Raw genomic sequence first — 24,802 nt, 5'->3', positions numbered from 1 at the left:
ATGGACAGAGAGAACCACACTACGGTGGCGGAATTCATTTTCCTGGGACTGGCCAAGGAGCCAGAGGTGAAGTTGCTCTTGTTTGCTGTGTTCTTGGCTGTGTATAGTGCAACTGTACTTGGCAACCTTTTCATAGTGGCCCTGGTGACACGTGAGCCTGTCCTCCATACTCCTATGTACTTTCTATTGGGGAATCTCTCCTTTCTGGATTTCTGCTACTCTACCATCACAGCTCCAAAGATGCTGATTGGTTTCCTGGCCAGGGTCAACACCATCACTTATGGTGGGTGCCTTTCTCAGATCTTCTTCTTCCACTTGATTGGGGGCATCAAGATCTTCCTTCTCACCATCATGGCCTATGACCGCTATGTCGCCATCTTCCACCCATTGCGCTATGTAGTCATCATGAGCAGGGCTGTGTGTGGTGGGCTGTTGTCAGCCTCCTGGATTGGGGGCTTCATCCACTCCATTGTGCAAGTGAGCATCATCATGAGGCTGCCCTTCTGTGGTCCCAATAAACTAGATAATTTCTACTGTGATGTGCCCCAGGTGGTCAAACTGGCATGCACCAATACCTTTGTGGTGGAATTGCTCATGGTGTCCAACAGTGGCCTGGTGACCTTGTTGTGCTTTGTTGTATTGTTTGTGTCATACTCCATCCTCCTGGCCAAACTTAGAGCAGGGTCTGGAGTAGGCCAGAGCAAGGCTCTCTGCACTTGCATCTCCCACATCACAGTGGTGACCCTGATTTTTGGACCTTGCATCTACATCTACATGCACCCCTTCCACAGCTTCCCCACAGACAAAGCTGTCTCTGTCCTCTACACTGTCATCACTCCCATTCTGAACCCTTTTATTTATACTCTGAGGAACAAAGATTTCCACACTGCCCTGGAAAAATTCAAGAGAAGAAAGGTGAAATTAACTCCTTGACACCAGTCAATGCAATATTCATTGTTCATTATGTATATGGGTTGTTCACAGTTCCACATAGATGATGTGCAAATCCAGTGGCAGGGAGCAAATGCCCCCAGTGCTGCTTCCACACGGTGCTCCAGACCTTGTGAGAAGCTTTGTAAAGCCTTCCAGTTTTCTGAAAGTATTGTTTAAGACCGTGCGGAAGTCTCAGACTGTTTTCCCAGTTGGTCTCAACGTTGCACGAGGCTCCGTGGTGCTGGGTAAGCAGGGGGGCCACATGGTGCAGGGGCTGGTATCATGGACCTTTGCCCCATAGTAGGGCAGGTCCATTACTGTTTAAATTAAGATGTGCTGCTTTTAGAGGAATCAGTTCCGTTTCATTAGTGTCTGCCTTTCTTCTAGGAAGTTCAAGGCATTGCAGTATACATGGGCTTTCTTGGAGATTTCCCATCTAGTCACTAATCAGATCCAAAACAGCTTGCCTTCAGATCTCACCCAGAATCTGTGTGATTGGTGGATAAGCTTCTGTTCATTTTGCAGTAACTTCATTGCCATCATCAATACCACATCACTTTATGCAGTCTTGCCATATAGGAAAATTTCCCTTGGCTCTTGGAGGCCAAATTTTTACAAAAGGGGGGGGGGAATCTGAACCACTCCCCCCCCCCACAGTTGCCATTATTGGAACACAATAACATTGGAAAAAGGTTTTCTAACTCCTTATTTAATAATTATTATAACGCTGTGATTGGATTCAAAGAAGGACATTTGACCATATGTTGGTAGCACCTGTTTTGTACCAGTGATGTAGAGTGGGTACAAAGCACTAAGTTTGGAAGGGCCTGGAATGGCTCCAAAGGGGAGTGGGAGGGGCCACTTGCATACTGCGGTGGGGCTCCCTGCAAAACTTAGTGCTTTTCACTCCCTCTGGCTATGCCACTGTTCTGTATAATCTATCCTGGGTTATCAATGGGTTATTGGAAGACACAACAAGTGGAGCCTTTTTATCCACATTAGTTCCATTCCATGACTTGTCACAATTAACAAAAAGCATGTTGTGCTAAATTCCATAGAGTTAAGCAAATACACTGCAGCCTGACACTTGGGGCTGGAAGGAAACTAAGGAAGCTGAGCTTTTAAGAGTCCAGTCCTATGTGTTTCTACTCAGAAGTAAGTCCCATTCCAGTCAATGGGGCTTACTCCCAGGAAAGTGTGGATTGGATTGTAGCCTAAATCTCATGCTTTGTTTGCTGGGAAGACTTGCTTGCTGGGCTGTTTTGTTTTGTGTAGGCTGGAGCAGGAGAGCCTGCACCATCTCAGTGGGGGGGGGGGGAATTCAGCAAACACTCCTTGGGTTTTTTAAAGCAATCCCCTCTGTTGCTACTGCTACTGCCCCTGCCCCTGTGTGTGTGTGTGTGTGTGTGTGTGTGTGTGTGTGAGAGAGAGAGAGAGAGAGAGAGAGAGAGAGAGAGCTCCACCTTGCTGCTTGTGCTCTGGCTACAGAGGTTTTCTGCCCCCCTTCCCCTCTTTAGCCTCTTTGCTGGCTCAGGGGCTCCAAGAGTGTTACTCTTCCTTTGAAAGAGGAGCCTTTTCCATGGCTCCAGGGCTATTTCCCTGCCTGTGCAAGGCGGAGCCTTTTTGCAGTGTTTTGGGCTGCCTGGAAACTGATTGAGAAACCAGCACAAGGCAAAGGAGGCAAAAGTGTGTGTACTTTCAGTTCCCCCCACCCCATTCGCTTTGAGACAAATTCGCCAATAAAAAAATCTGTGGATAAATAGGTTGCACCTGTATATGCCTATAGTGTATTATTCCTGCTAGGGGTTGTGTGTATTCTGTGATTTCATCATTATATGAACATAGAAATTGGGACAGGGTGTACCACTGAGCACACCAAAAATATCAGTTTTTTAAAACCCCGGAGCACTGAACCCTGCAAAAACAATTTTGTTTAGGGTGATTTTTTTGGAAGTTCATACAGCACAGTCCTATGCATGTCTTCTCAGAAGTAAATAAGTATTCAGTGGAGCTTACTCGCAGGAGAATATGCAAAAGATTGCAGCCTTACTCACTAAGCCTGCAACCATTGTTTTCAAAGGCTGCGGGTGCAACTAAATTGCAGGTGAAAACTAGTGAAATTGCTGAAGCCAGGGAGAGGGCTCTGCAGAACATCTGTAGGTGATAGGGAAAGGGCACCCATGCCCTGCCTTGGTCTCTAACCAGATAATCCCACCCAAATTCTGCACCTAGAAAAACAGAATTCTGTAACCTGAAGAAATTGTGCAAATACAGCACTCTGCCTATAAGTAACATGGTTTACAACATCCTATATTGCTGCTTCTGCTTCCCAAGGACAGGGGTCAAAAGCTGTACAAACCAATGAAACCTAACCCCAATGCCACTGGAAATCCTGTGAGCATCTGGGGTTTTACCAGATATTGGTGATCCAATTTGAAGTCTATCTTCACTGCCTTAAAAATGGGGGAGGCGGGAGAAGGAGCTTTCTTAAAGGCTTGGGCATCCTGCACCTAAGCCAGGTCAGCGCTGGTAGCCCAACTGCTGCCCTGGCAATTGCCACCGTGTGAGTGCCATAAGGCATTTTGCTGCCAGCAGGGATCACACTGAGCCAGTGAAAAGGCCAGCACCAGGCAACCCAGGGCCTCTTCCCCAGTAGGGTGCTGCAAACAAGAACCCGGCAGTAGGTATCTCCATCAGGTGGCAAGGAGGATTCTCAGGGTGGGGAGAATGTGGGGAGGGGCCCCACAGAATGTGGGGAGGAGTGGAGGAAAGATCGGGTCTGTAAGGGGGCAGAGGAGGTGGCAGAGCCAAGTCACCTGACACAAACCTCCTGTTTTGCACCAGATATTTTTGGCTATTTTTCAGGGTTGGGAATGACTGTGGCAAATTTGCCACTAGTGTCCCATTGTGGTCCTAGGAACCCTGGTGAGTGGCAGCCACTAGCATTTTCCACCAGCAGTCCACAGAGCAAGGTTTTACTGACAGTGATTTTTAAAAAAATGCATGTAACATGCACATATAAGGGGGAAGAAATCATGTGCTGGGATTCTGTATTGAAACTAATGGCACAGCCATATATTTCAGGCATGAAAGTTAGTGACCTTGGGCCAGCTGCAGTCTCAGGTACCTCACAGGGTTGTTGTGAGGACAAAAGGAGGGAAGGAAGCCTGTCCAGCACGCTGAGCTTCTTGGAGAAAGGACGGTAGAAAAATGGGGAAAATAAATTTTTACTTGAAACGGCTCAACAACCAAAAGAGGGGTGTTGAACTGCAACTCGCGACATTTGCACACCTGCTTTTTAAACTATAGTGGGGAGAACCCTATCACTATTATGCACACATGGTGAAACCCTAAAGAAAGCCATTAGGAGCAGAAGAGAGGGTGTTTTGCCAGATTCCCCGTCCAAGTTTCACTTAGAGAATTTATGCCCACTCTAAGCTAATTAGCTCCCCTTCTTTCCCCAACAATGACCCTAGTTCTGCACTGCTGGCCCCCACCACCAGGGTAGCTCGCCTGTTCAACCTGCCGCTGGCATAGCTAGAGGGGGGGTGGCGCACTAAGTTTTGCAGGGAGCCTTCCTGCAGCATGCAAGTGGCTCCTCCCCCTCCCCTTGGGAGCCGTTGGCCTCAGTTTCCCCCCTACCCACATGGCTCCCAAGGGGAGGAGCCACTTGCACATTGCAGGGAAGCTCCCTGCAAAACTTAGTGTGCCACCCCCCCCAGCTACACCAGTGCAACCTGCAGAGGTCCTCCTTCTTCCTCTCTCCTGCCACTACAGCAGCATCTTGGTCCTCAGCAGGTCTTGGGTGTGGCAGCCACACACCTATCTCCAAAGTCCATCTGTCCTTTAGTCAGCTAGTCCATCAGCAGTTCTAATAGTCCATCAGCCATTAGTTCCTCAGTCTATTAATCCTGTCTCCCTTTCTCAAGCTTTCTTCCTTCTACTCCCCACATCCCTCCCCTTCCTGCAGGTGCTGTTCTTATCCCTGAGGGCCCTATTGCCTTTGAGTAGCTGCAGTTGTGCAGCACACTCACTGCAATCTCAGGCCCTGCTGTGAACCCCATGCTTGCCTGCCAGAGCAAGGGGTCCCTGTCGACACCACACCCTATCTCCTTGAGGGATCTTGCACAGTTCCATTACAGAGGACAGGAGAGAAGAATGACTTCTAAGGAGAAGCCAAGAGGGGGGGAAACATGAGAGCAGGTCGGACATAGCCAGATTTGTTGCCATCATTGGGTTTGTCTGGGGAACCCAAAGACAGAAAGGGAACACTTTGGGGTACAGGGAAGGAAGGAAGAAGGAAGAATTTGTGGGGAAGAAAGGGGCAGGGTGCAGCAGATCAGGCTTCAGCTGGCAATGGTTGCCTGAATTGAGGGCTATAGACAAGAGTGAGCCCAGGAACAGGTCATAGAACACTTCACCCACTCACAGAGGGGGAGTTAATCACTATTAGCCAGTGCCACAGAGGCCAAACTCTTTTAACCCATGTCACAGAGGCCTCCAAAGAAGATCCACCTTGAAGGACCCAATGGATCAGTCGGGGGGTGGTGGTTTTAGGAAAACTTTGCTTCTTTGGAGGCCCCCATTTTGGCCAGAAAAATGAGTTACAGGGCTCCTTACTGGAATTTGTTAGTTAAGTTATTAACTAACAAATACAAATATATTTGCATGACATCACCCACTCTGCTGCTGGCTTCGGAAATGCTGGAAGTATAATTGGAAGGCTGGAGGACACGGTATTTGTAATTGGCAGGATAATGCTTATTTCTGTGCTCTGGTGAAAACCTGCCTGGGAACAATGAGTGGGTGACCTTGGGCCAGTCACTCTCACTCATCCTTGCCCTACCTCACAGGGTTGTTGTGAGGGCAAAAGGAGGGAAGGAACTGTGTGAGGGACTGTCTAAAAATGTGAAAAATAACTAAATAATAACCTGACTTCAAGCACCTTCCTAATGCTTTTCATGAAAACTGATAACTTCGTAGGCTAGAAGAATCAGTTGACTACATTCTGGTGCCTGAAGGAGAAAGTCACAAGGATGCCCCCCTGAAATATGATAATAATAACCTAATGACTTAATTTCCTGCCCTTTAAGAATCCCACCACCCTCTGCTTGTTGAAGGGCAAAGCAAAGGAACACATTTCAATCCTCAAGTTTCTAATGCTAAGGCTCCCTCTTGTGGTCAAAGGTTGCTATGTGCTCTCTTCACCCTTCATAAAGTCAAAAACATGGGGAAAGATCAGGCAGGAAATTCTGAGAAGAGCAGGCCAAAAGGCATGCTGTTGTAATGATTCTGGCTGCAGACCCATTGCCGTTGTCATATCTTGCTGTGACTTCCAGTTGCCTGGGGATCTTCTCCTTCGGTGCCCCACTGGGAAACCCAAACTGTCATTTTAATAATTCCCCTTGCAACCTACCTCTTGCCTGGTGGCTTCTCATGCTCTCTTGGGTCCTGGCAGATCCAGAACTTCCAAACCCATTAAGCCATTTCTTAAGCCCAACGTTGCATATAGGCAACAGGGACCAAATGTGTACACCTGCGGGCCAGGCAGAAATGGGTTTTAAGATCCTTGCATTTTTTAGAGTAAATTATATGTCCTGGGGAAGGTGTTCTGCTAAGCAGAGCAAGCATTTAGGTGGCAGAAAGAGGCTGCTTTCCCTTCACAATCCATTGTAGCTGGTAGGTGCTAACTCAGGCTTTGCTATTTTAAGATAACGCAACTGGCTCCAGGGAGTATGCTTTCTGCAAACCATTTCAGAACTCCCTCCCTCTACTACTCTGTGGAAAATACACTGAGATGGTGTCTGTTTTTATTTTTAACTTTGAGTTTTGCATCTTTACTCCGACAGTGGAAGTTGGGCTTTAAAAACAAAGAAAAGCGTGACTATAGCGTGAGTATTCTGAGAGTAAAGTGTGATTAAATAACAGCTTCAGCAGGAATTTCCAAGCAGTTCCTGTGCAATTTATTTCACGGATCAACTGTAAATTTGGTTTGGATGTGCTGCCTTTCTCCCCCTGGTCATTTTCATCTTAAGCCAGCCCCAAAGTCTCATCTAGTCTCATCTAAGCCTCCTGAAAGCTTGCTGTCTTTTAATGTATGGGGGTTCTGTGCTTTTAACAGCCTCACGACAAGGAGAAACCTAACAGGTGCAGCTCTTCTCAGCATGGAGAGACTCAGGTGTATCTAGAAATGGGAACACTGAAGGACATTCATATTAGAAGAGCATACATTTGAGGCTCTCTCTCTCTCTCTCCCTCTCCCTCTCCTGTCCACCTTCCTACTTCTTCTACTGGTCCTCTCTCTTTTGAGCCTGTCACTAGATGGATGAGTATGGGCCCAATCCTCCCCAACTTTCCAGCACAGATGTAGCTGTGCCAACAGGGCGTGAGCTTCATTCTGCTGAGGAAGGACAGGTGCTTAGGCCTCTTCAAGGTAAGGGAATGTTTGCTCGCTTACCATGGGGCTGCATTCTGGCTGCATCAGCACTGGAAAGTTGGACAGGATTGCACCCTAAGTGGATAAGGGCGCAATCCTAACCCCTTATGTCAGTGCTTTCCAGCATTGACATAAGGGCAGTGCAGCTCTGAGGAAAGGAAACAAACCTTCCCTTACTCTGAGGAGGCCTCCATGAGTGACACCCAACTGCAGGATGCAGCACCTGTGCCATTGGCACCGCTATGCCAGTGCTGGAAAGCAATGACATAAGGGGTTAGGATTGTGCCCAAAGTAGATGAAAGTGCACCATTCTTTCATGCCCATTTTCCCACTATTAATCTGATATTTATCTCCTCTTCGACCATTTCGTCCTTCTTTCCATCCAAACCCCTTTTCCCATCTAGGTCCACCCACTTAAACCTTACTCCAGGGATGGACAGTGGCACAGGCAGAGCCATACTGGTAGATTCACCACCCCCAAAGTCGGAGGGTGAGAGAAACAGTTCCGAAGTGACAGAGTTCATCCTGATGGGGCTGTCTCATGAATGGGGAGTTCAGCTTTTCCTCTTTGCCCTTTTCCTGCTCTTCTACTTGATCGTTCTTCCAAGCAACGTGCTGATCATTATCACCATCAGGAGTGACCCCCACCTCAACTCACCCATGTATTTCCTGTTGGCCAACCTGGCATTCTTGGACATCTGGTACTCCTCCATCACTGCCCCCAAGATGCTAATCGACTTCTTGTCTGAGCGCAAGATCATATCCTTTGGAGGCTGCATCGCTCAGCTCTTCTTCCTCCATTTTGTGGGCGCCTCCGAGATGTTCCTGCTCACCGTCATGGCCTACGACCGCTATGTTGCCATCTGCCATCCCTTACACTACACCACTATGATGAGCCGGCGACTGTGTATCATACTGGTGCTCATCTCCTGGGCTGGTGGCTTTGTCCATTCCTTCATCCAAGTCGTGCTGATTGTCCGTCTCCCTTTCTGCGGCCCCAATGAACTGGACAACTACTTCTGCGACATCACCCAGGTGCTGAGGATCACCTGCGCGAATACTTTTGCTGAGGAGATGGTGATGATTTTCAGCAGTGGACTCATCTCTGTTGTCTGCTTCGTGGCCCTCTTGGTTTCCTATGCCTTCCTGCTCACCGTGTTGAAGACGAACACCGGTGAGTCGGCCAGCAAGGCCCTTTCCACCTGCTATTCCCACATCGTTATCGTCATTTTCATGTTTGGCCCTGCGATTTACATCTATGCCCGACCCTTTGACGAGTATGCCCCTGACAAGGTGGTCTCTGTCTTCCATACCATCATCTTCCCACTCCTGAACCCCATCATTTATACCCTCAGAAACAAGGAGATCACAACTGCAATGAAGAAGGTGGTCCTCAGATACCTTCTCTGCAGGAAGTGAAGACAGCAGAAAGCAGATGTCCCAGGTTTTCCCTTATGGCTGAGTAAGGGAATCCCTAACAGCCATTTTGGGTTCATCCTCATAACCAAGGGTGAGCAAACGCAATCTATTTTAATAGGGAAATGTCACCAGGAATTCCAGTGATTACTTGTACTTAATATTGATCTTCCTCTCCCCTACAAACACAGCTGCTCTCTTACACACATGCACGTATTATATAATTGAGATACAAGCACAGAAAAATATGTCCCATTTTCAGTTCTTAAATTATCAATGATTATATCCTGGCATCCTCTGCTGGGTACCCATGTCTAAGAATTAGAGAAAAAAAACAACTAGCAATGATGTTTTCACCTTAAAACTGATATAACCTGGTTAATTTCAAGGAAAATCAACTATGTTTTGTCCAAGAAAGTTTAGTGGCATCCCACATAAAATGTTCCCTGACCTAGAGGTTTCTTATTAACAAATATTTGTATTTATAGAGTATATTTTAGTAAGTAAATATTAAAGTGTACATATTCAGGGTCAAAATGCACTTTGAAAGTGTGTTTTCCTTTTTAAAAAAGAATGGGGGGGGGGTTGTGAAATATGGCACTATGGTGAGGATAGGGGAACTTTGTTATGTAGCTCCCATTGCAGTCACATTCCAGCACTGTTTTCAGTAGGGAAAAGTTTCAATTGGCTTTCAACTGACATTCTTCTCTTACTGTGAATAGTGGCCTGCGTTGGTAGTGAGTGGGAAATTTTAATGCCTCCTAACCCTGCCACAGTTACATTACATTTTACATGCTCCCCCCATGCTCTATTATTTTCTAAAGAAAATAAAAACATGGCCAACACACACATTCAAAGAAATGTGGTCCTTTGATACTAGAGGCCGTGTTTCTTTCACAGCCCACAATCCAAGGAAATCTCTGCTTCTTTAGCCATGTTCAGTTGTACATCTCCATGGGAGACAAATGTGTGAAGACTTCTCTAGAACATGCCAGTGACACAGGCACTTCACTCCTATCCTCCTGGGATCAGCACTCATCTACCGTGATCACAGGGAATGTTATCTCCTCGTGATTACCACTCTGGAAAGTTCTGGAAGCTCTCCTCATACATGGTCATGTTGCTCATGGCTTGGGCAGGGGTGAAGCCAAGCACCCACACTGTCAGCACATCTGAGGAAGTTCGCTCCCTGTGGATATTAATGGCTGAACAGGGATTTTATGATGGAAACCTCCTTCTGTCCTGTTGAGAACTCCAAGCTTGAGAACTGTCCTGTTGAGAACTCCAAGGTCTTTCCAATACCAACATCTAAGAGTTCATCACAATACAACAGGTGACAACCATAACACAGATATATGTCAAATGAAAATTCCAAGATCCCTTTGAGTGGCATCAAATTCCTGAAGGACCACAGGAAACATTTTTTGTCCGTAAGCAACTTGCTTGCCCAAAACCTCCCTACTATTTACCTTGAAAGGGAGAAGAGTCAATTCAGCATGTGTAGTCCAGGTGAACTACCCCCCCCCCCTTCTTGGAGACATAAAGGGCACTGGGTTTTGGTTGCAGTGAAAGACATGTTCATACATCTCTAAACCTGAGTATGTCAGTTATTCAAATGTTATTTATTTTGCCTCTGAGAAAAAGGTCATTAAGTTCTTCCACTACATTAAAACCATGTTGGTTCCGGTATGAATCCTTGCTTGGTTGTGAAATGCTCAGTGGGTGATCTTGGGACAATTACTAGTGTGGCCTGTCTCACAGGTGGTTGTGAAGAGAAAACAGGCAGGGGAGAATCTCAGATGCCACCCAATGCTCTTTGGGGGAATGGTGGGATAACAGTATAATAAAGAAATCCAACAGCCCATTGATATGATTGGTAGTGCCTTATTTCATACATTGTTTGTTCTCTTCTTTCACTTATAACCACAAAGTAGGAAAATGGTTCCATACCCTACTTAGAACTATCATTCCTCATCTATTCACAGGCCCCACAAAAATATTTCCGAATCCCTTGTTAAAATAATTCACCAGAAAGATATGGAGTTTGTTGAATGTGTCTGACAAGAGGGGAGGAGAAAAAGCTCACACAAAAGTTACATAAGAAGAGCCCTGCTGGATCAGGCCAAAGGCCCATCTAGTCCATTCCTGTGTCTTACAGTGGCCCACCAAATGCTCCAGGGAGCAAGTCCAGCTTCCTGTATCTCACAATGGCCCACCAGATGCCTCAGGGAGCACACAAGTCAACAAGAGACCTGCATCCTGGTGCCCTCCCTTGCATCTGGCATTCTGATGCAGCCTACTTCTAGAATCAGGAGGTTGCACATACCCATCACAGCTTGTAACTTGTGATGGACGTTTCCTCCAGAAATTTGTCCAATCCCCTTCTAAAGGCATCCAGGTCAGCTGCCATCACTACATCCTGTGGCAGGGAGTTCCACAGACTAATTGCAACTTTATTGTTCTCCTCATGCAGCAGCACTCCCAAAATGGCCACCAATGGAGCCAGAGTTGCTTACCTGGGACAAGGGGTATGTTGCAACCGTTGCCGTTGGTAACCTTCAGTCCTGAAAGACTATGGTATCGCGCTCTGAATGGTGGTTCTGGAACAGCGTCTAGTGTGGCTGAAAAGGCCGATTTGGGAGTGACAATCCCTTCCACACTGGGAGCAGGTGCAGTCTGTCCCTGGTCTGTCTCCCTGGCTACGGGCCTTCCTTCTTTGCCTCTTTGCCTCAGACTGTTGGCCAAGTGTCTCTTCAAACTGGGAAAGGCCATGCTGCACAGCCTGCCTCCAAGCAGGTTGCTCAGAGGCCAGGGTTTCCCACTTGTTGAGGTCCACTCCTAAGGCCTTCAGATCCCTCTTGCAGATGTCCTTGTATTGCAGCTGTGGTCTACCTGTAGGGCGCTTTCCTTTCATGAGTTCTCCATAGAGGAGATCCTTTGGGATCCGGCCATCATCCATTCTCACGACATGACCGAGCCAACGCAGGCGTCTCTGTTTCAGCAGTGCATACATGCTAAGGATTCCAGCACGTTCCAGGACTGTGTTGTTTGGAACTTTGTCCTGCCAGGTGATGCCGAGAATGCCTTGGAGGCAGCGCATGTGGAAACATTCAGTTTCCTCTCCTGTTGTGAGCGAAGAGTCCATGACTCGCTGCAGTACAGAAGTGTACTCAGGACGCAAGCTCTGTAGACCTGGATCTTGGTATGTTCCGTCAGCTTCTTGTTGGACCAGACTCTCTTTGTGAGTCTGGAAAACGTGGTAGCTGCTTTACCGATGCGTTTGTTTAGCTCGGTATCGAGAGAAAGAGTGTCGGAGATCGCTGAGCCAAGGTACACAAAGTCATGGACCATGACATGTGTTTTCTTCAGGCTGATCGTCAGTCCAAAATCTTGGCAGGCCTTGCTAAACCGATCCATGAGCTGCTGGAGATCTTTGGCAGAGTGGGTAGTGACAGCTGCATCGTCGGCAAAGAGGAAGTCACGCAGACATTTCAGCTGGACTTTGGACTTTGCTCTCAGTCTGGAGAGGTTGAAGAGCTTTCCATCTGATCTGGTCCAGAGATAGATGCCTTCTGTTGTGGTTCCAAAGGCATGCTTCAGCAGGACAGTGAAGAAAATCCCAAACAAGATCCCCGTAAAAGAGCCATTGTTCATCCTCGGCAATTTCAATGGTAGAGTTGGTGCTGATCATAGTTCATGGCCCACTTGCATAGGTCAGTTCGGCACTGGGAAGATGAACGAAAATGGCCAACGCCTGCTAGAGTTTTGCTGTCATCACAGTCTCTGTGTCAGCAACACGTTCTTCAACACAAAGCCCCAACATAGAGTCTCTTGGAGACACCCAAGATCAAAGCACTGGCACCAGCTCGACCTGATTCTCACCAGATGCTCCAGCCTTCCCAGCATCAAGATCACACGCAGCTATCAGGGTGCTGCCTGCGACACTGACCACTCCCTGGTGTGCAGCAGAGTGAAACTGCAAACAAAACGACTGTACCACACCAAAAAGAAGGAAGACCTCGCATTGATACCATTCGCATTGATACCCGGGATCAGAGAAAAGTGGAGGAATTTGCACAGGCGCTTGAGGAATCTCTTCCAGGCCTGGCCGACGCAATCGCATCCAACATATGGGAACATTTCAAGAATGCCGTTTACAACAACGCCATGTCCATATTTGGCAAGAAGACCAACAAGACGGCAGATTGGTTTGAAGCCCACTCTGAGGAGTTGACACCAGTCATTGAGGAAAAGAGGAGAGCTCAAGCAGCATACAAGGCCTGTCCCAGTGAGCGCAACCTGCAGGTCCTCCGAGCTGCTCGCAGCAAAGTCCAGCAGACTGCCAGGAGATGTGCTAACGACTACTGGCTCCAGCTCTGCTCCCAGATACAGATAGCAGCTCACCTGCGCAACTTCAAGGGGATGTATGACTGTATCAAGCAGGCCCTATGTTGCAAGGCAGCCCACAAAGTATAGTGGTCCAGCTCATGCTGGCACAGTGGCTTTCACTGGGAAGGGAAGTGGGGAAGAGAGGGTAAAGCTTGGTAAAGAGAAGGGAGTATTTGGTTACCAGTCCTGAGTGCCAGCTTGGCACAATGGTTATTGAGTACTGACCGGAGTGGGATGTTTTACACAACACCAGCAGATCAATGGACAATAAAACTAGCAGAGTGATACCAAAAGGGGGAATGAAGAACCCTCAGGGGTCCTGCAACCCCACCATTTATTCCCTTTTATCCCACAGAAACCTATAGGTTTATATTTGTGGGGTGGACTCTTCAAGGAACCCTCTTCTGTGACTTAATGACCCCTGCTTGCTCCCCCCCAGCCCTATGTGGGCGCTGCTAGTGTTTTGCACCCTACCAAAGGTACAGCCGCTATCTCTGGAGGTCTGTTGCTTAATTCAGATGGTCTCCCTGGTTCAGTTTAGCCATGGAGCCGTTAGGGTTGGAAACCTTTCTGTTGTCTCACTGTGTTTACTTCAGATCAGGAAATGCTCAAGGTGTGACTTTTGTTCACAGGGTCAAAGTCACCCAGAGTGGGGGGGGGGGGTTTGACTGCACAAGCAAATTATAGGTGTTGCCCTCCTGTCACAGTTGGTGCTTTGGGCCCCAGTGGGCAACCTGAAATCCAAGTAGAGGGGGCCCAGGGTTCAGGTTACAAGCAATGCTGCCTGGACGAGTTCTCTCTGAGACTTGGGCTGTAGGAGGGCTGTCTTATATGGGCCTCAGACACGGTCAGGATGAAGATTTCATCACCCTGCTTCCACCTCAACAGTGGGCGTTCTCCTGGAGCATCACTTGCTGCTGCTACTCGGGCCAAGGCCTACCCAGACTGAGCTTTCCTCCTAGGCCAGGTAAGAATTGAAATAAAGACAGCCCCCTGAACAGTCTTCCTCCCTCCGCCCTGCCCAAATAGTGCTCCCTCTTGACCCCTGGCTCCCTCCCCCCCTCTCATATCCTCTCCCTCATATCCCCCTCTGGGATATGCCCCAGGGGATATCCCTCATGCTGCATCACCACAGCTTGGCCTGTAGCGTGGCTGCCGAGCAAGTGCAGCCCCCTCACGGCTCCCCTGCTGCAGCCGGAAGTGAATGGGGCAGGTGACGTCACAGGTGCTGCTAGAAGAGGCATGCCTCAAAACGCTTTGTGCCACCTGGGCCAGCAAGTTAACTCATCCATTGCTCTCTGGTGGTGGTGCAGCCCAAGCCCAGACCCCTGCAGGCTCCAAACACCCATCAAGGACACCACTGAGTGAGGCCAGAGCGGGGTAAGGCTGGGCAAACCCAGGCACCTCCTTTCATCTTATAGGACCTGAAACCTCTTGCCATCAGTCCAATCCTAAAGACCCGTTACTGGTTCGGGTTCTGCTTTCCTCTCAGGCACCCAATGCCACCTACACATGTACTCAAACGTGTCACGCAAATAAAAGAAATAAAAGGGTTGTCAGGCAACAACTACCCAGATCCAGGGACGTGCGGTGGGTTGGAAGGCAGGTGAGACAGGGCCTCTCCACCAGAGTCCTTCGAAAAGCGCCATGTGGGTTGTGTGTGCTTGCACACCTCACATGCAGCGGGGCTTTTCGAAGGACTCTGTTGGGGAGGCTCTGCCTCACCTGACTCCCTACCCACTGCATGTCCCTGACCAGATCACAGAAAGAGGTGACAGTGACAAAAAAGGTGAGGGGACCCGTGTCATGAAAGCTCTCCCCATGAAGCTCTCGCTTTTCAGCAAAAAAATTACAGTTGTGCACCACTTAATATGTTAACAGGGGATACGTTCTCCTATCCCTCTTGTTATGTGATTAGGTCACTAAGTGAACATTCAGGCCAATCTAGTGCCTTTGTTGTGTTAACAAACACTGCCTGCCAGACACTAGCTGGCTGCACAGGCTACTGGAGACAGATTGCTTCACCTTTGCATTAAGAGCTTCTCTGTTATGTAAAAAGGCACTCTGCTGGAGGCTATGGGAGACAGAATTGCCACATTAAAAGCATCTTTACTGTGCTTTGACGACCGCCATATTTGCGGTCCATTGTTAAAGGAAAGGTTGTTAAGCGGTGCACACCTGATACATGAAAACTTTGCTCAGTCCTGTAGTCCACTCTTTTGGTTTTTGTTACTGCAAACTAACTACGGATGATGCAGAGGTGGAGCTGGCTTTGCTTCTGGTAGTAAGTTCTCCAAGTTTAGAGCTCTGAATTCCAGGGGGGATCTCAGAGCAGTAACTTTGCAAAGAAACTCCCTCTGCAACCAAGATGTCCGTAGTGCCAGTTTGCCTTGTCAAGATCCAAAGACATAAACCCAGCAGAGTTTTTTCATTGCTCTTGCTGGCTTCATTATACTAGGGAAAGAGGATACAAAGTCATCAAGCCACACCGCTCCTCATTTCAAGAAGTGATTGACTGGGGACACGGATCCTCTGGAACACCGAAGTAAGTAGAGAAAAGGAAAGCCTGGCAGGGCTGATATCAAACAAATACGCTGAGAGAGAGAGAGAGAGAGAGAGAGAGAGAGAGAGAGAGAGTGGTGGTGGTGGGGGGGGATTAATCATTTATTTATTATCTATTAATTAATAACTATTCAACTATTAAATAAATAAATAGATGATGGTGATGGTGGTGGTGATGATGATGATGATGAAGATGATGATGATAAATAAATAGATAATGAAGATGATGGTGGTGGGGGGTGATGATGATGATGATGGTAATAAATAGATGATGATGATGATGATGACGATGATGATGATGAAGAAGAAGAAGAAAAGGCTGGCCCAGGCAGACAGTGCAGTCCCGGGGGTCTTTTCCCGCGCCCGTGGCAGGGAGGGGTCGTCCTGTCACCTGTCCGGGGCGTCGAGGACCGGCCAGGCTGCCCCCGGTACGCGTCCGGGGCGCGGGCGCAGAGGTGGGCTCAGAGTCGGGGGCGCGCCCCGCCCCGCGGAGTGGCCCTTCTGCTGTGCCCGCGAGGCTGAGGCTCGAACCGGCCAGGGCGCGAGCATTTTTAATAAGATACACACTGAGCATTAATATTGTGTGTGGGGGGGGCTTCCATTTCCATTGTGCCTGTTGCGAAAAATTATTCTGTGGTGGAAGTTTACGTAGTCCTGTTGATGTGACTTTGGATGAACAGAAATGGGAGCCATTTAAAGAAAAATAATCCACTGTAAAATTTAAGAACAAATCCATTTCCTAACAAAGCACATGCTGGTTGAATATCCTACACCTCCAAATGTTGTATCCACTTCTAATTCAATGCCATTTCATTTTTAAGTCATCCTGTGTCTGGGCACATTGATCCTGATGTTGGTGTTAAATTGCTTGTTGTACTTCCTTAACTTAAAGACATATGCTACAGTTTTGCTCATTATATTTGTTTGTATTTCTAGACTGCTCCATTCTTAAGACTGCAACCAGATCACATCTCTTTTTGGTGTGTGTGCAATCCATAAGAACCCAAACTTCCCAGTATGTCCCATTTTTCCTTCCTGTTCTGCTATCTCCAGTTTGGTCCTCTAAAATTGCACCTTTTTAAAAAGAAGTTCATGCTGTTGTTTGATGGTCCTTAAGAGAAGCCTCACACTATCCTTCTAACCAGGCATAATTCATCCTACTGCTCATCCTTCATTACTGAGACCATTATTATTTTGATAATGAATTTGCACACTTGCACTCTGACCCAGCCACACATTCACCTCCAGAAGGAACAAACCATTATGAGAAAAATACTGTGTTCCACCCAAAACAGCATCTCCCATGTGGCATGTTCTACCTCCCTCTCCATAATGTGTTAACGCATTGTGCGTTTAATTCCAGAAGGTTCCATTTCTCAAAAAGGGGAGGAGAATTATCAAAAAGAAGCTGCAAGGAAAAGAATGTTTAAATTGTTTTTGGAAGGTTTGAAGCTGCTTAAATACATTATAACAGCAGTGGGTCCCCAGTCCATTCATTCATTCATTCATTTTTTTTTTGTGGTGCATAAAAGGTTGAAAACACTGCAGTAAATCATCTACTAAAAACTGTCATTGCCATAATACTTGAGCCCTCTGGACCAGCCCTCTGGTCCCCGTGTCCATTTCATCCCTCATCCTCCTTGCCACAGGATGTGGTGAGGGCACCTGGCCTAGATGCATACCTTGAAAAGGGAATTGGACAGATCTGTGGAGGAAAAGTCCATCACAGGTTATGATGATGGGTGTACCTAACTTCCTGGTTTTAGAAGTAGGCTGTGTGAGAATGCCAGATGCAAGAGAGGGCACCAGGATGCAGGTCTCTTTTTATATTGGGTGCTCCTGTTTCTCTGCTTGTGCCTCTTCTTTTGTACTCACGGACAGAACCTCATATTTGTCTCTGTTGAATTCCATCCTGTTGCTATGGGCCCAATGATTTATGATGCCTACATTTACTGTACATGGAGGCCAAGGAGGCTGTTATCTGGAAGTTATCTGGGATGTGTATTTCACCTTTACAGGAAAAATGGGGAGCCTGAAAGGAAACCAAACAAGGGTCAGTGAGTTCCTGTTGGCAGCTATTTCCCCAACGTGGCAGTCCCAAATCACCCTTTTTGTCATCTTCCTGCTGGTCTATTCAACCACACTGGTAGGAAACACCCTCATCATAGTGACAGTAATGTCTGACTCTCGGCTACGTACGCCCATGTACTTTCTGCTGGGAAACCTCTCCTTCCTAGATATCTGCACCTCCAGTGTCACCGCCCCCAAGATGCTGATGGACCTCTTGGCTGTGAAGAGGAACATCTCCTTTGATGCCTGCATGGCTCAGCTGTTTTTCATCCATGTGGTTCTGGCTGCTGAGATGTTCCTCCTCAGTATCATGGCCTATGACAGGTATGTGGCCATTTGCAAGCCTCTGCACTATCCCAGTATCATGAACAGGAGCATCTGCAGCTGGCTGGTGGCAGCTTCTTGGACTGGAGGATTCATCCACGCCACAGTCCAGACTGTCCTCACCTTAAGACTGCCATTCTGTGGGCCAAACCAGGTGGACAACTTCTTCTGTGATGTCCCACCGGTCATTAAGTTGGCCTGCACTGACACCTATGTCATAGAGCTCCTCATGGTCTTCAACAGTGGCCTTATCTCCACCACTTGCTTCATCATCTTGGTGACTTCACCATCCTGGTGAAGATCCGTTCCCCTGAAGGACGGCACAAAGTCCTCAGTGTCTGCGCTTCCCACCTCACCGTGGTGACCTTGTTCTTTGGGCCCTGCATCTTCATCTATGCCCGACCTTTCTCCACCTTCTCAGTAGACAAGCTCGTCTCTGTCCTGTACAACAGCGTCACACCCATGTTGAATCCTATGATCTACACCTTGAGGAATAAGGAGGTTAAGTCAGCCATGAGAAGGCTGAGAATCAAGGAAGTAACTTCAGAGGGGAATATGACAGTGTGACATGCATGAAAAGGGAAGAGCCTCATCTCTAAAAAATTTACCTTCCATGAGGAGATACTGACTAGGAAGTGGTTGCCATATAGGGTAGAATCAGTTTCATTCAGTAAATGTGATCTAGTATGTTCTCTCCTAGATTTGAATGTTCTAGAATGTTCTCTTCTATATTTATTATGTAAATTCTAATTCTTCCTGGGTCATACAAACAGAAGAGGAAGGTGGAAAACTGATCTTGGGCATGGGCATTGCCACCAAATAAAAATACAAAAATAAGTGAGAAACAAAAATCTGAAAATATTTTAATCTGACCAATACAAAGGCTTATTGGAACAAATTATTTGTGTTTTTTTTCAATCAATCAATCAATCAATTGAGCAGCCAGTCATCATACTAAAAAGGCAATGGACAAGAAACATGCCATTACAATAGTTTCAATCAATGATATAAAAATTATGACCTGCAACATCAGCTCATCAGTGGTTAGAGAGAAATTTGCCTTTTTGATTTACGTGTATTCTAGATGCCAGCACTTACAGTAAGGTTGCGGGTGACATAGGGTGCCAAAACAAGGAATGCTCAGAAATATCTCCTTGCTCCCAGAAATCTAGATGTTGGGTAAAGATTCTAACAGCCCAATCCTAGAGCACACCACTGCACCAACGGAGCAGTGGGATGGGGAGACCAGAAGGCCAATGAGAGGTAAATAAATGCCTTTTTTACTTTCTCCTTGGTAGGCCTTCTAGTCACCTATGGGTAGAGGTGGGTGAAAACAGTTTTATTTTTTTGCAGATTTTGGTGTTTTCCAAAGGTAGAAGGCACAAAGCATGTTGTGTGTTTTTATTCAAATTTTACATTAAAAATATAAATCATGATCTCTTTAAAAGTGTACTAGGCTACTACAGTTTTCAAGAATTAAATAAATAAATAAATAAATAAATAAATAAAATAAACACCAAATAAAACACCCTCTTTGCAGATTTTAAAGGTTTTTTGTTGTTTTTTTACAAAAATGAGAAGTACAAAAAGTGGTGTTAAGTGTTATGTGTTTTAATTTTGTTATCACCATTTTCACCCACCGCTACCTATGGGTCTTCTTAGATCCATACCATCTGTCATTCATCATTGGCATCTTTCAGTCTTGGAAGACTATGGTGTTGCACTCTGAAAAGTGGTTCTGAACAGCATCTAGTGCAGTTAGCGTAAGTCCAAGGAGAGGAAAGGGGCAGACCTGGGCTGAGAAAGGGGGCAGATCTGTTGCGTCCCACTGCTGCCAAGATCCACACCCACAAATGAGTACAATACTCTGGGAAGAGTGTTGGTTTTGATTTTGGTTAAACATATACAGAATTGGGTAGCGCAGTCTGGTTCTGAGATTATAATGGAAATAACAGGGTTAAAACAGGAAGTCCTTTGAAGTCAGAATGTCAGGCTAGGACCATGAAGATTCAGACACAAAATTCAGTTTAGCCAGGAAGTCTACACCACAATCTGGGGCCACTCACTATCTTTGTCTAACCCACCTCACAGGGTTTTTGTGAGGATAATGGGAAGGGTGAGGAATTACATATGCCACATGGATGTCCCCACATATGGCTGCATTAGGCATGATACACCTTGATCTATGTATGACTGCCAGGGTCAACCCAAGGACTCCTGATACCTGAGGCTACATACCAAATGTTGCTTCCCCTTACCAGGTGATGTACCAGGCTCTGCCCCTTTCAATGTTCTTGCTCAGCATTCTCACCCCCCACCACATTTCCTCTTCTCTCTCTCTCCCCCTCTTTCTTTCTCAACCCAGCGAGTGAAAAGAAAGGAGAAGCAGAGCAGACAAGTATTCAGACAGAGATGGACACCCCCCCCCCCACCAATCTCCTGCCCAAGACGACCATTTCAGGTGGCCTCATGGATGGGCTGTTCCTGGGAACTATCCCAAATTCTATGCAGAGGTGAAAGTATCTGCTATTTCCCACAATGGCCAGTTTCGCTATTGACAGCAACAAGAGGGAATCCGTGAGGTTTTTGGTAGCCCTTTCACACATTCAGTGAACCCCATAAGGAGGAATGGGAAAATGCCTGCTCATCGTCCATGCACTCAGCTGCAAGTCTGAAAAAGAGCCCTGCGCATACAGTTGTACATGCTGGCAGCCTTCACTGTGTGATCAAGAAACCTGTTTTTCCATCCCTGTGGTTTTTTATCTAATTTTTTTTCCAACCAGCTGGTTCCCAAGTTAATAAAAATACATGGATGGCAACCTTCAGTCTCAAAAGACTATGGTATAAGCCTACAGCACCTGGTATTCCAACAGGTGGTCTCCCATCCAAGTACTAACCAGGCCTGACCCTGCTTAGCTTCCAAGATCAGACAAGATCAGGCATGTGCAGGGTAACAGTTACTATAATAAAAATACAATAAATAATACAAATACAAAATACAAATACAAAAATACAATAAATAAAAATACAATAAAGCCACAATCAAAACCACATTTATTATCTGTCAGTGAAAGGATTAACAGGAAGACGTATCTGGAGATAGTTCTGCCTGTTGTCAACAATGGCCAACCAGTTGCCTGCACTAGAGCTCTCCGAAAGGGCTTGATCGAGATAGCCACTCTTCTTGCTTGTTGAATCAGCTGGGACAAGCCTGGAAGGAAGTCTTAAATGCAAAGTGGGGTTGCCTGTCATAGATCTGGTCATAATCAGGACAATAATGCTGACAGCAGAACATACCGTAATCAATATCCTGACAACAGAACTTCATTTGGTGCTAACTTTTTAATTAGACCCTTGGGACAAATGGCAAGAGCTGCATGGCAGGGCACAGAGTGTCCTCGAGCACCCCTCCCTCCCTCCTCCCCCGCCCCCAGCTCGCAGAGGGCCAGAAGCTATATAGTGACAGGGAGAAGGAAACCTTGAGCTGCCAGAAGGACAGCCTGCCAGCCCTTTGCAGGGAGCAGGAGGTAAGGGGCGTGCTTATCTCCAGGCTTTGTCACTCTTTGCATCTCCAGTGCTCCCCTACCCACCCATCTCCTTCTTGCTAGCCAGTGCAGGAAAGGTAAAGTGTATAACAGGGTTTTCTGATACCCTTTTCAGCTAGACAGACTCAAACTTTGGTGTGTAGTCTAAGGGCACTGGGTGGAATTCATAGATCCCTCTCCAGCTCCTGGGAGTGGCTGGTTGGTTCTGTCCCACTTCACTGCCATGGGTGTGCCTGGGGGCATGACTCTCGATGCATGACTGTATGATTTCTGTCTGCTGTTTGCTGTAGAAGGGAACCCACAGTGCAGAAGTAAGCCCCATTGAACTAAGTGGAACTTACTTCTGAGAACTAAGTAAGCCCCATTGAACTCAGAAGTTCTAACCCCATGTCAGAAGTAAGCCCCATTGAACTCAGTGGAACTTACTTCTGAGTAAACATACATAGGCTCATGTTGTAATTGTGATAGAGGGGAGCTTGTGTTTGCATTTGAGTTTCCTGCCATGGATTCACAGACTCTCTGTGGAATTTATCTTAGCATTTGCTGTCTGTAAAATGGACAAGTGTGTTCTAGAGTTTTTATCTCTGTGCTCAATCTCTGGGCCTCATTTATTCCTGCAGTTTTGATTGGTAATGTGCTTATTTTCTGAAGTTACACACACCAGTAACTCTTTGAACAGAGGCTGTATGTTTGTGTCTGTGTGTGTGTGTGGGGGGGGGGGGGTATTTCTCTTCTTTCGTTTATTGCCCTATTCCTTCCACTAACTTTTGACTTCAGTTAACATTTGGATTTTATAAAATTACTGCTCACGCTGGATATTGAACACATGGCACAGCTAAACATCTGGATTTTCTCACTGAGCATCCACTAAGAAGTGAACTGCAATCTAGCTGGACCTCCCAGCCATACGTCTCCTCCTGAGCTTAATGATTCTTTGCATTATAACAAATTCTGTCAAGAGTTAGGGAAAAAAAGATGTAGCATTTTCTATTTCTGCATCTCCGCCACTATTCCACTGCAGGTCTGTGCACTGTAAGGATGGACCATGGAAATCATACAGTAGTGACAGAGTTCGTTCTCCAGGGACTGTCACAGAGATGGGAGCTGCAGCTGTTCCTCTCTACTCTCCTCCTCTACTATGCCATCATCCTTCCTGGGAATATCCTGATCATTGTGACTATTTGGAAAGAGCCCCGTCTGGGATCCCCCATGTTTTTCTTCTTGGCTAACCTGGCCTTGATGGACATCTGCTACAGCTGCGTCACCCCTCCAAAGATGATGGCCAATCTCTTCTCTGGCTGTAAAACTATCTCCTACCAGGCCTGCATGCTTCAGATTTTTTTCATCCACTTTCTGGGTGCAGCTGAGACCTGCCTCCTTATTACTATGGGTGTTGATCGGTATGTAGCCATCTGTCTCCCGTTGCACTATGCCACCATAATGACCAGACCGGTTTGCTGGACTTTAGTGATAGGCTCCTGGTCTGCAGGCTTCTTGCACTCCATGATCCAGGTTATTCTCATAATCCCACTTCCTTTCTGTGGCCTCAATGAGCTGGACAATTTATTCTGTGATGTCACCCAGCTCATCAGGCTAGCTTGCACCGATACGTACTCCCTGGAGTTCGTCATGTTTGTGAATAGTGGTCTGACCAACGCAGCATGCTTCATCCTTCTCCTTATCTCATATGGAGTCCTGATGGTCAAAGTGAGGAAGGGCTCCATTAAAGGAAAGAGCAAGGCTTCCTCCACTTGTGTCACTCATATCATCATCGTCTTCATCATGTTCAGTCCTGCTATCTATATCTACTGTCATCCTTTCCAGGACTTCCCCTTCGACAAGGTGGTGGCCTTGTTCCACACTGTGGTCTTCCCCTTGATGAACCCCATGATCTACACCCTGAGGAACAAGGAGATCAAAGCTGCTATGTGGAGATGGATAAAGAAGTGAAAGTGAAATGAAGACAGATAAAGAAGAGAAGTCAGCTCTTTGGAGGGAGCAAGAGGTAAGGGGTTGCTTCATTTTCTCTCTCTCCTTTTTAATTTTATTTCTTCTCCTTGTTCCTCTTCCTTTCTTGTGAGCCACAACTAGGGCTTCCAACTCAGAAGCAATGCCTGGATATATTTATTTTTCCATCATAGTGTACTGTAAAGTTGAAAATTCCTGGAGGCCCTATTAAAAGCTCCAGGATTACCTGGAGAGTGATGCTGATTCCTGAGGACTTTAGGTCAATCCAGGAGGGCCAAGAAAAAGAATGAAGGGGATGAGCATTCTATTCCTACACCTCAAGATAGATAGATCTTCCTTCCTTCCTTCCTTCCTTCCTTCCTTCTTTCTCCACTCAACTTACAAAAATCTTTATATTTGCTGTTTTTAACAGTGCAAATGATGACTTGACAATTATGTACATTTTTATGAGTGAAAAATTCAAAGAATAAAATGTATTTTTTCCCCTTGGGAGGACCAAATTTTACAATATAGATTTTTTTTTTAATTGCTAGTTTTTAATGAACAACGTATGTGAGTTTGTATGTACCCGAATCTGTTCTGTGATTCTTTGGTCACAAAGCATGGAATTTACTGTAAGACGCAGTATTTTCAGAACCTGTGGCATTTCTCTCTTTGAAATGCACATTTCATGCAGGTTCCTGTGTGCAGGTATTGTTGGCAACCTTCAGTCTCGAAAGACTATGGCAGGGGTGCTCAATAGGTGGATCGCGATCTACCAGTAGACCAAAATGAGGCAAAATGAGTAGATCGCGAGTAGTTGGAAGTACATACCTTATGTCAAACTATTTTGACAGCTGAAAGTCCTGCCCCTTTTTACCAGAAATCCCACACCCTAAGGGGTTCATGTGTCCCCTCAAACAACTCTCCCCAAGACCGTCGACCACTAGGGAGGGGTTTTGTAGCACCCCGACATTTGGTTTGGTGGGAAAAGGAGCCCCACAAAAAGTATTGGAAAGGGGTTCATGTTACCCCTCAAACAACATCTCCCATTACCACCGACCACTAGGGAAGGGTTTTCTAGCATCCCGACATTTGGTTTGGTGGGAAAAGGAGCCCCCCAATAAAGTGTTGGAAAGGGGTTCATGTGACCCCTCAATCAGCTCGTTCCATCACTGTT

At 46.6% G+C, this 24,802-nt stretch overlaps 3 protein-coding genes and 1 pseudogene across 3 annotated transcripts; all 4 read left to right on the top strand.

The window, feature by feature from the left end:
- On the top strand, positions 1-933 carry LOC136651896 (olfactory receptor 4D5-like). The gene has a single exon (XM_066628630.1). It carries the CDS (start codon positions 1-3, stop codon positions 931-933), a length of 933 nt encoding a protein of 310 aa, XP_066484727.1.
- A 6,868-nt stretch (positions 934-7,801) lies between these two features.
- On the top strand, positions 7,802-8,788 carry LOC136653907 (olfactory receptor 4M1-like). The gene has a single exon (XM_066630777.1). It carries the CDS (start codon positions 7,802-7,804, stop codon positions 8,786-8,788), a length of 987 nt encoding a protein of 328 aa, XP_066486874.1.
- Positions 8,789-17,759: 8,971 nt separating this feature from the next.
- LOC136653906 (olfactory receptor 4Q2-like) lies at positions 17,760-18,697 on the top strand (annotated as a pseudogene).
- A 4,253-nt stretch (positions 18,698-22,950) lies between these two features.
- On the top strand, positions 22,951-23,625 carry LOC136653905 (olfactory receptor 4N5-like). The gene has a single exon (XM_066630776.1). The coding sequence runs from the start codon at positions 22,951-22,953 to the stop codon at positions 23,623-23,625; it is 675 nt and encodes a 224-aa protein (XP_066486873.1).
- The last annotated feature ends 1,177 nt before the right edge of the window (positions 23,626-24,802 follow it).

This window comes from Tiliqua scincoides, chromosome 5, assembly GCF_035046505.1.
Source record: "Tiliqua scincoides isolate rTilSci1 chromosome 5, rTilSci1.hap2, whole genome shotgun sequence".
Taxonomy (NCBI): domain Eukaryota; kingdom Metazoa; phylum Chordata; class Lepidosauria; order Squamata; family Scincidae; genus Tiliqua; species Tiliqua scincoides.
Note: the sequence above shows the minus strand (reverse complement) of the source record. Positions and strands in the feature narration are given on the sequence as shown.

Coding starts and splice junctions, on each gene's coding strand:
- LOC136653907 (XM_066630777.1), top strand. CDS start 7,802: ATGGACAGTGGCACAGGCAGAGCCATACTGGTAGATTCACCACCCCCA.
- LOC136653905 (XM_066630776.1), top strand. CDS start 22,951: ATGATGGCCAATCTCTTCTCTGGCTGTAAAACTATCTCCTACCAGGCC.
- LOC136651896 (XM_066628630.1), top strand. CDS start 1: ATGGACAGAGAGAACCACACTACGGTGGCGGAATTCATTTTCCTGGGA.